The 10,541-nt window shown below is 39.7% G+C and overlaps 1 protein-coding gene across 1 annotated transcript; it reads left to right on the top strand.

Annotated features, from left to right (window-relative positions):
* Positions 1-3,249: 3,249 nt before the first annotated feature.
* On the top strand, positions 3,250-10,420 carry LOC148067443 (endoribonuclease ZC3H12A-like). Its single transcript, XM_087805106.1, has 6 exons — positions 3,250-3,547; positions 7,110-7,469; positions 8,075-8,214; positions 8,697-8,931; positions 9,014-9,120; positions 9,334-10,420. The coding sequence occupies exons 2-6, from the start codon at positions 7,177-7,179 to the stop codon at positions 10,143-10,145; spliced, it is 1,587 nt and encodes a 528-aa protein (XP_087661232.1). The 5' UTR covers positions 3,250-3,547; positions 7,110-7,176; the 3' UTR covers positions 10,146-10,420.
* Positions 10,421-10,541: the final 121 nt, after the last annotated feature.

Raw genomic sequence — 10,541 nt, 5'->3', positions numbered from 1 at the left:
ATAACCACTTTTGTTTCCAGTTGTCACCACAACATAGGGTTGTTTTGTGGCGTCAGTACAGAATAAAAAATAACCAGCTCTGACTCGACTGGATCACGTTTGACCGAAGGTCGTCTCAGCTTTGAAAAGGCTGCAGTGAAGCACGAGCGTGAACACGATCCGCTCGTGACTTTCTTCCCCTCCTGTCCACACGCTTCGCTCAGCTTCACATCTTTGTGAATGAAAATCATCTCAGACTCACGTGGACGCAGGTTCCTCACCTCACATTCCTACAGTTACACATTTACAAACCATATGGAGATCATTGATCGCTCGACCACTTCCTCCACTTCAACCTCAACTCTTCAAGCAAGTTTTCTCCAGATTATTTTATACGACGAGACCACGTTTAAGTATTTTTAAACCACATTTTCAATGGAGTTAAATGACGATCTATGATTTAATATAATGAAAAAATATCAATATTATTGCGTTCTTTTATTCTGTGCAACACAAAAGCTCCTATTGTTCAACACTGGAAATAAAAGTTACTGATTCTTATTAATAGACACAATTAAATATTATCTTTCTCTGCTTGACAATTTCCCGAAAGAGATCTCCAGACGGATCAATAAACTTTATCTAAATATATATATTGTAACTGGATTGCATGTTTTTTTTGTTAATGTTTCAAAGTAATAAAAAATGGTTGGTATATAGAAACAATTTAACCACAATTAATAAAGTTTATCTAAAACATTTTCAATTATGTGAATTAATACAATGTAATTACATTTTGTAATTTAGTCTCAATAATAATTTAATTAAAAATAACATTAGGTTTTTGTGATAACACAAAGTTACAAAATGTGATCATTATAAATGAACAAAAATAAAAAACATGGTATTTCGGTCTGTTATAGTGTTTTTAAAAGAAATCCAAATAAATCCTATAATGATTTTTATAGAAAACAAGAAAAGTTTTCACAATAATTCTGTTCTTTTTAGAACGTATTGACTTTTTACGTTAAGTTTCGATGAAAACATGTTTTATTTTGGCCGATTGACAGCGATAAAGTCTAAATATAAGAGCCTGGAAGTTAAAAGAAGAGCAACTGTTGAACACTTTGAAAACTTATACAAACCTGCTGGCATGTTTTCATCCGTGTCACGAGAGCTCAGTTAATTGCAAACATGCTAATAACATGCTAACTGATATGTTCTTCAAGTCACCGACTTTCCTGCTTCAAACACAACACACTAGTTTTACCCTGTTTTTTTCCTTTTCTGGCTGAAGAATTAGCTTTTTTTTAAACTTCGTTACTTCTTTACTTCTTTAACTTCATCAAGCGCTACATGATGATGCTAAAGTGCTAATATGTTACATGCATAAATCAGATGAAAATTATATTTTTGCTTGAAATTACTTCTATATTACATGCATTTGTCGGTAACTGTGAAAGGGTTTGCCATTTTTATTTCATATATTTGCTATTTAAACACAGTTCAATGAGGTCATTCTACCAAACTCCTTTTTGTGATCTCCAAATGTAAAAATGCGGCAGAATGTTTTTAAAAAGGGTCAAAACATCTTTTGATATAAACCATTAAATATGAACTTGAATTAATTATTTTTCTGAACGAGATGTTACAAGAGCGGAGTCCATTATGACTTTATAATGGCTTCATTCTTATAATATCATCCATTCATTTAAGTGCCATGTTGCAAGTGATTGGATAGTGTTATGTGTCAATCAAACTCAGGGTATTGATACATAAGTATTGAATTACTTTAGTTTTCCCCCCGTCTGAAATCTCGGCGAACGAAATGTTACAAGAGCGGACTCTATTATGACTTAATAACGGCTTCAATCCTCCTCCAGACTGCTGTAATCAGGCCCCTCTTTGTTTATAAAATGAGCCCCCCGGAGGTGGAGATTTCTGGGATTGATGACGCGCAGTGACAAACCTTAATGTTTTTCTGCGACCAAAATAGCAGTTTAAAAAAAGTTTTTATCTTTAATTATATGATAATAATCTTACTTAACACTAGATAAAAACAGTTAAAACAATATATATATATATTTTTAACTGAAACACTAAGTGAACAGAAAACACAAAACATTGTTTCTGTGTAATATAGCGTTTTTTGTTTATAAAATGAGTCCCCCGGAGGTGGAGATTTCTGGGATTGATGACGCGCAGTGACAAACCTAAATGTTTTTCTGCGACCAAAATAGCAGTTTAAAAAAAGTTTTATCTTTAATTATATGAGAGTAATCTTACTTAACACTAGATAAAAACAGTTAAAACAAGATATATATTTTTAACTGAAACACTAAGTGAACAGAAAACACAAAACATTGTTTCTGTGTAATATAGTGTTTTTTGTTTATAAAATGAGTCCCCCGGAGGTGGAGATTTCTGGGATTGATGACGCGCAGTGACAAACCTCAATGTTTTTCTGCGACCAAAATAGCAGTTTAAAAAAAGTTTTATCTTTAATTATATGAGAGTAATCTTACTTAACACTAGATAAAAACAGTTAAAACAAGATAAATATTTTTAACTGCAACACTAAGTGAACAGAAAACAGAAAAACATGGTATTTGAGTATAATATAGTGTGTTTTGTTTATAAAATGAGTCCCCCGGAGGTGGAGATTTCTGGGATTGATGACGCGCAGTGACAAACCTCAATGTTTTTCTGCGACCAAAATAGCAGTTTAAAAAAGGTTTTATCTTTAATTATATGAGAATAATCTTAATTAACAATAGATAAAAACAGTTAAAACAATATATTTTTAACTGCAACACTAAGTGAACAGAAAAACATGGTATTTCAGTGTAATATAGTGTTTTTCAAAGAAACCCAAATAAATCCTATATTGATTTTTGAAGAAAACAAGAAAAGTTTTCACAATAATTCTGTTATTTTAAAACGTACATAACTTTTTATGTTAATAAAGTAATTTATCATTTCAAAGAAGAACATATTCACCCAGAGCACGAATTTAATGTAAATGTACTGTTTAATGTAAACGACGTCACCGAGCGTCGCGCGGAAAAAATCTCTCTGACTCACGGGTACGACCGGGACAAGAAAACGCTGATTCACGCCGAGTATTAGTTACTAAAGTGTACAATGTTGACGACATGATGCCGGCGGTGAGTCAGCAAAGGTGAGGTTCGATCACATGCACTTCCTTCGAAGGACGTGAACAAATATTTTTGATTCTTCTGAAAAGTCCCCGATTCCCTTTAACTGATACGTTCTAAACAAAACAAACAGAACCCTGGCAGCCTGTCAAAAGTCCACTCAGCCTTTACTTCAACACACCAGGAAGAACCGGGTTCAGAAAGAAAAAAAAAGAAAAGAAGGAATAAACTCCCTTCAGGTCGCTGACGAGGAAGTGATTGTAAATTCACGCAGTCGTTCTCTTCCTGTCTAGAGTTCTCAGCAGCAACTTGCTCTTCCTCCTCTGACACACAAAAAAAAGGCGGCTTCACACTCGCACACCGGCTCACTTCTCACCACGACTGGACCTGTTCGGATCGACGCTCGACGTGTAAGTCTGGATTGTGTGTTGACAGGTTGTGTATTACTCACTTAAGAGTACTTCAATGAAGGAGCATTTAAGATGAAATGAGTAGTTACAGCTGTTGTTAATGTGTTGATGTTTAAATAGTGCTTTGTTTGTATTTCTTAATGTAATGTAACGATTCTATACTAATAGGTCATTCCATGGTGGTCTAGTGAGGTTGTGTATCTGTGTGTGTCTTCATCCAGACCTCAGTTAACCTGTTTTTTTTAGTTTCTTAACCGGAGAGAAAATTACTTGAAACACTTTTTTTCTTTGGCTGAAATGAACACCATCACAGAAATGCAGCACAAAGAGTTTCTTGTCGCTCAGTTTTCACTTCCACAACTTCTGGAATATAACTTTTGATGTACTGTAAACATGTTTTAATCCTATATTACTTAAAATACTCTTCACATATTTAAAACACACGTGTGAGTAGACAGTATCTTGATATCATCCATTCATTTAAGTGCCATGTTGCAAGTGATTGGATAGTGTTATGTGTCAATCAAACTCGGGGGGTTCACGCCCCATTGAGGACCATCAACAGTTTGTTTTGAAGTATTGAATTACTTTAGTTTTTTCCCATCTGAAATCTTGGCGAACGAAATGTTACAAGAGCGGAGTCCATTATGACTTAATAACGGCTTCACTCCTCCTCCAGCCGGCTGTAATCAGGCCCCGCTTTGTTTATAAAACGAGTCCCCCGGAGATGGGGATTTTTGGGATTGATGACACGCAGTGACAAACCTCAATGTTTGACCAATCACATGGTAAAGATGGTATTTTCTCCGAAGTAAAATCAGCTTGTGGCTCTTGACATGCCAATATGCTTGTTTATGTCAAGTTTAATTAAACAATTAAAACCTGTAAACTGGGGAAAATGAGTGAAACAAAAACTACAATACAATTAATTTTAACTGTATTTATCCGAAGGTCGGTCGGTGAATATAATGCCGACATAATACTGGTCTTAAATGCGTGTATCTTGCTATTAACGCGTTTAAAAGTAGTCCAAGCTCACAGTTCAACAGCAGATTAAACACGTGTGAATGGCTATAGTGTCTGAACTTAAAATTATTTTAATAGAAATATATTTTGAGTTTTTTCATGAAAATATGCTTCACACTTTGTATTTCAACTCAGGTCACTGGGTTCAAAGGAAGATACTCTTATCAACATTTCATCCACATTTGATATTTCGAAGTATAATGAAAGAGAAAAGGTTTAAGTAACTTTTCATGAGTTAAGGCTTTAGGTCAGAAGTTTAATTTAAAAGCAAACAAACTGTTGGTCTTTCAACTCAAAATTCTTCGATGAGTTTCTACTTATCCAGCAGGTTTGTTCTGCTGGTCGTCTCTCATAATCTTTGTTTTACAGCCCATTCACTTCAATTTATTTCAAAATAAAATCAAAAACACATTTTTGCAAAGGATCGCGACCCATTGTACACATCTCAGGAAGTACGAGTGTCTTTTTATTCTTAGTTAAAGTCTTGTTGACATCCTTCGTCCCTAATCTATGTTCCTTATTTTACCGTACATACTGACATCTTTCTAGGTTGCCATGGAAACATAGGCCATGAGCTTGACTAATGTGACTTTGATAATATGGCTAAAATAAAAATGTACGTGTGAATATCAGAAATGGTAGTTATTGCACATTATTGAAGATTTGTATACATTTAAGTACCATGTACAAAACATGATAGAAATTTGTGCTCAACTAATGAAGGATTAAATTGAAAATAAGGTATTTAAAACAAACATTTAAACACACTTGTATAAAAAGTGTAACCATTAGTGAATCATTAAAAAAGTATAAAATACTTGCTAGCTAGCTAGTAGCTGACAGAAACATTTATATGTGATCAGTTAAAGTTTAAATATGTTGATCCAAGTGTGTCTTAAATAGATGTTGGACTCTATTGTACTCATCAGTATTTGTCTGTTTGTACAAAACTCTCTCTTAATAAAGATATTTAGATTAAAATATATACTTAAGCCCCGCCCACTGAAAACACTTAGTTTTTCTGGAGATTAAATCTCGTTTACCATAACCACACCCACTCTGCTGTGATTGGTCAAACATCAAGGTTTGTCACTACGTGTCAGCAATCCCGGAAGTCTTCGCCTCCAATGGACTCGCTGTATAAACAAAGCGGGAAGTGATTACATCTGGCTTGCATTATTACGTCATGATGGACTCTGCTCTCGTAACCTCTCGTTCGCTGAGATTTCAGACGGGGAAGAACTTTATAAAGTAGTAACTTCAAAACATGGTCATGATGAGGAACTTACTGTATCTTGGAGAAGAAGACGTCAATATTTGAAACATGTGAGAGACTAAAGACTTAGACTAAATAATTCCTGCCAAACTTTGCACTTCGCATAAGTAAGTAACAATAAGGTTTAATTAAACTCCATATATTTTACTCTCAAGAACATGACTGATCCTCCTTCAGGAAGTTTTACTGGGTGCACCTGTACCTTTAAGTGATGACGTGTCTCCTCGTACGTGACATAACAGACACTTGAAGCTTCAAAGACGGTGTCAATAGCACTGCTTTCCTTGACTTGAGTCCAAACTTGTCTGGTATGTTGGAGGAACAATGTAGTTCTGGTTTTAGATTCCATGACACAAATAGAACCTGATCTTTCATGCTTGATCGTCTGATGTCACAGATGTGACGTCGTGTTTTCAAAATAGTCTCTGACCCTGGTGAGTCATCTGTGGGATCTCCTGTTCTGGACTCTTTCCATACAGTCAACTGCACCTTTAAAGGTGCTTAAGTTCAACCGACGTCTGCTTTGTGTTTTAATAACGTCGGTGAAACTGGAATCGCTGCTTCCTCTTTTTGATGGTTTGGAGTGGAAACTTTTTTAAACCACTGTGTGCTGTGTTGTGATTAAGGAGCGTGTGCACCTGTCAAGTCACAGCTTCCCACAAAATACTCCTTTAAATTGAGTTTAACAATGCAGGAGCCATTGATACACGAACAATAGATTAAGTCATTTGATTCTGTGGTTCCATCTGGATCTGAGTCAGCTTTGAAGGATTATTTAATCCTTAAGTGTCGTTGCAAAATGTGTTTCCAATGTTCATTGGACATTGTTTTGGGGTTGCTACTTAGAGACCCAATGAAGTGGCGTGCTAACCTCACCAGGGGTTACAACACCAAGGAGCGTCATAGCTCAGACGCTACAGGGGTTTTGCTCGTGGCCTCAGAGGTTTCCGGTTCAATTCAAGCTCTGGATGAGATCGTGTCCCTGAGCAAGACATTTGACCCTGATGGCTCCCGATGGTCGAGCTGCATCACAGCCTACTCCCACCAGTGTGTGTGTGTGAATGTGTAACTCAGAGGAAAGTGCTTCGGTTGCTGAAGGAGCATAGATGAGTAACAAGGATGCCTCACTGGCAATGGTGAACCGTGAGCCTCTAATCTTGGGGTGAAGTGAGTTTCTTGTGCGGACGTGTGTTCTCTCACAGCAGGAATGTACGAGTGGAGAAGGTGAGAGAAGTGTTTAACCATATGTTCTCACCACAGGCTGTCACTCTGGAAACACAACCAATTCAAAAGGAGGTCTTTTCCCGGACAGTAGACGAGGGTCGTAATGAATCGGCACCACCAGCATGCCAAAGTGGAACGCTTCCTGAAGCTGGGTTATTCACACGGGGACATCGTGCGGGTGCTGGAGAGTCTCCACCAAGACGCCCAGACCAACGACATCCTGGAGGAGCTGATCAAGACCTGCCAGATCCAAACAAACAGGATCCCCAACAACAGTCCTAAGCTGGTGTCTCGAGGCTGCAGCTCCGTCCCCAGCCAGCCCAGACCGGCGCCGGCCACGGAGCCGGTCTCCTGCTTCAGAAGCGTGGTCATCGACGGCAGCAACGTGGCCATGAGGTGGGTCATCACACTTCATTCGTGGTCTACATCAAACATGGCCTTTTGAGTCTGAACTGTCGTCATGGTGCGCGACCTAACAAGGAGGTGAAACACGTGTGGGAAGAGAAGGAAGAGAACAAACAATAGATAAGCTAACACAAGAAAACAAAAACAGGTGTTGACCTCAATTTTGTTTTCATCTTTATCCATTATGATCGAACTGCATTTGTCTCAATGACCCAAATTCTGTCTCTCAAGAGCAGGTTTAAGCAATTACACTTAATTTGTACAGTGTCTTTCACAGACCAGGGCTACAAGCAGTTAAATGACAAAACAATACTCTTGTCTAATTCAATCACACAATTTTAAGCAGCAAATCTTAGCGTTCTTTGTGGTCGGAGTAAAAAGAAACTCGATGAAGCGTTTCTGGTAGTGGGTCGTCACGACAGTTAAACTTGAGTCATGTGTAACATTAGTCAGAGTTTGTTTCCTGTCATGAGGTTTCATCTTAACTTTTTTTTTTTTACTTCCCCAAAACAAACAGATGTGTGCGTTCAACACAGAAAAAAGAAGAAGTTGTCTTTTTTTTTTTAACCGACTGTTACTTCTGCGCCTCTCCGTAGTCATGGCGACAAGAAGGTGTTTTCCTGCCAGGGCCTTCAGCTGGCGGTCGACTGGTTCTGGGACAAGGGCCTGCGAGACATAACCGTCTTCATCCCCCTGTGGAGAAAAGAGCAGCCACGGCCTGAAGCCCCGATCACAGGTATTTATCCGCTGAAGTTCAATGTTTTCTTTTTACTTATCATAGACCAGGAAAACATTTGTGCAGAAATTGACAGTAAAAAATTAGCAGTTATTCCTTTTCCTTGGCTTTCCCATCAAGGGCTGCCACAGGAAGTAAACCGCCTAAAAAACTAATCCTGTGACAAACCCCCGTTTTGAGATATGGCTATAATAAAAGCCTTCATATTGACGGCACTTAAACGTTACTTCCTTCTTGCTCTATACTGGCATCACTCATGCATTTTCTCACACACCTATTGTCTGAGATAAAAGGCTTCGGTCATCGATCAAACAGGAGGTAACATTATCTTTGGTTCAACCAGGAAATAGAGCCATATTTTTTTTAACCATCCCGGGGCGTTTAAATTATCTTATCCTGTTTGGCAGCTTTTGGTTTTACACTCGAAGTACAGATGAAGTCTGAGTGTTCCCACTGTGATGAAGTTACACTTGTACCCGCAGATCAACATGTTCTCCACGAGCTGGAGCAGCGGAAGATTCTGGTCTACACCCCCTCGCGCTGCGTCAACGGCAAACGCGTGGTGTGTTACGACGACCGATACATCGTCAAGCTGGCCTTCGATTCGGACGGCATCATCGTCTCCAACGACAACTACCGCGATCTACAGACGGAGAACTCCCAGTGGAAGAAGTTCATCGAGGAGCGGCTTCTCATGTACACGTTTGTCAACGACAAGTAAGATACCAGGAAGGGCCCGGAAATGGATTTAGACGTTTTTTTTTTGTCTTTTTTTTTAACTTAAGATGTGTCGTTTCAGGTTCATGCCCCCGGATGACCCTTTGGGCAGAAACGGTCCAAACATTGGTGACTTTCTCAGGAAGAAGTCGAAGGCGACAGACAACAAGATGCAGCACTGTCCATACGGTAATTTAACAACAATAACTCATCGCTGTATTTGTTCTGGAATAAAGAGGAACCAAAGCAGTTCCTCTAGTGCAATGGATACAATCAGACATTTTAACTGTGTAAAATAAACAACTAGGAAGTTCTAATCTTGGATAATAAACACTAGAAACAAGATCCTCCAGAGAGGAACTGATAAGAGACCTTCATGATCAGACTTGTTCCGTCTTCCAGGTAAAAAGTGCACCTATGGGGTCAAGTGCAAGTTCTACCACCCGGAGCGGACCAACCAGTTACAGATGTCTGTGGCAGATGAGCTGAGAGACCGGGCCAGGATCTTTTCCCCCAAGACCAGCCTGCAGGACGCCCCCGACTATACTCCAGCGTACCCCCCAGAGCTGACCTTCACCTCCTCCACCACACCCCCGCCACTGAACACAGAAGACCTCTACAAGAGAGACAGCAGCCCCAGGTTAACGCACAGTCCTGAACGTCTTTTCTGTCCAAGTCCGGATGTGGACGAGGCGTTCGGCTCCCTAGAGGGCAGCTTGTCCAGACTCAACATCCAGGAATCAGCGTTCCTCGTGGAGAGTCTTCCCCACAGCTGCAGCAGCGGGGTGGCCAGCTACGGTCAGGAAGACTTCTCCCTCCCGTACCTCTGCGGTGGACACGAACAGAGGACCAGATGCTACTTTCCAGGTCACAGTCAACCGTCCCCCTGCATAAACTGCAGATGGGGTCAAAACCCCTGCATGGGGTCAGCTATACGTCAGTCGTGGGACTCGTGTCCAGCTATGCTTCCGCACCAGAATCAATCTTTCTTCTCCGATGAGAGCTTCAGACACACCCAGAGTCTTCCTAGAGACAGATGGTCACAGGGAGATCCTTCAGACGGTGACCACCAGCATGGCCTGAGGATCCAACTGGGCACTCTGTTCCCTCAAGCCATCGTGGAGCACGTCATGAACGCGTACCCCCATGTGTCCGATGTCAACAAACTGGTCTCTCTCATCCAAAGACAGAGAAACAGCCACAGTGCCTTCTAGACCGAGTCTAGCTAGAGTTCTCTTCGGACTGAGAGTCCAAACTACAAATTCTTCCTCTCGCTCCTGATCCAGGTTTCTCACGTTTAGCATTAGAAGCTGACAGACTGAACGCTAGTTAGAGCTGCAATGTGCTGCTTTCAGCACGAGCCCGAGCAGCATGTCTTGTTTTTCAAGTTGCCTCAAAGTGAGGAGTTGTTATTGTGTACTTCTGTAAAGAATGTTTTTAGACCCTGAAGGCTTGTGTCTTTGCACCAGTAAAATTTTAACCGTTGAAACTATTGTGTTTTTTCTCTTTGTCAACCAAACCAAAAGCTGCGAATGCTCTATCAATTATTACCAACCTGGTATTTTATATAATAATAAACAGATGTAGAAGTAAGTAAAACATATATACAC

This window comes from Callionymus lyra, chromosome 13 (assembly GCF_982586985.1).
Source record: "Callionymus lyra chromosome 13, fCalLyr1.hap1.1, whole genome shotgun sequence".
NCBI lineage: Eukaryota > Metazoa > Chordata > Actinopteri > Syngnathiformes > Callionymidae > Callionymus > Callionymus lyra.
This window is presented reverse-complemented; position numbering and strand designations above follow the sequence as displayed.

Coding starts and splice junctions, on each gene's coding strand:
- LOC148067443 (XM_087805106.1), top strand. CDS start 7,177: ATGAATCGGCACCACCAGCATGCCAAAGTGGAACGCTTCCTGAAGCTG. Junction 7,470..8,074: donor GGCAGCAACGTGGCCATGAG/GTGGGTCATCAC, acceptor GCCTCTCCGTAG/TCATGGCGACAAGAAGGTGT. Junction 9,121..9,333: donor GATGCAGCACTGTCCATACG/GTAATTTAACAA, acceptor TCCGTCTTCCAG/GTAAAAAGTGCACCTATGGG.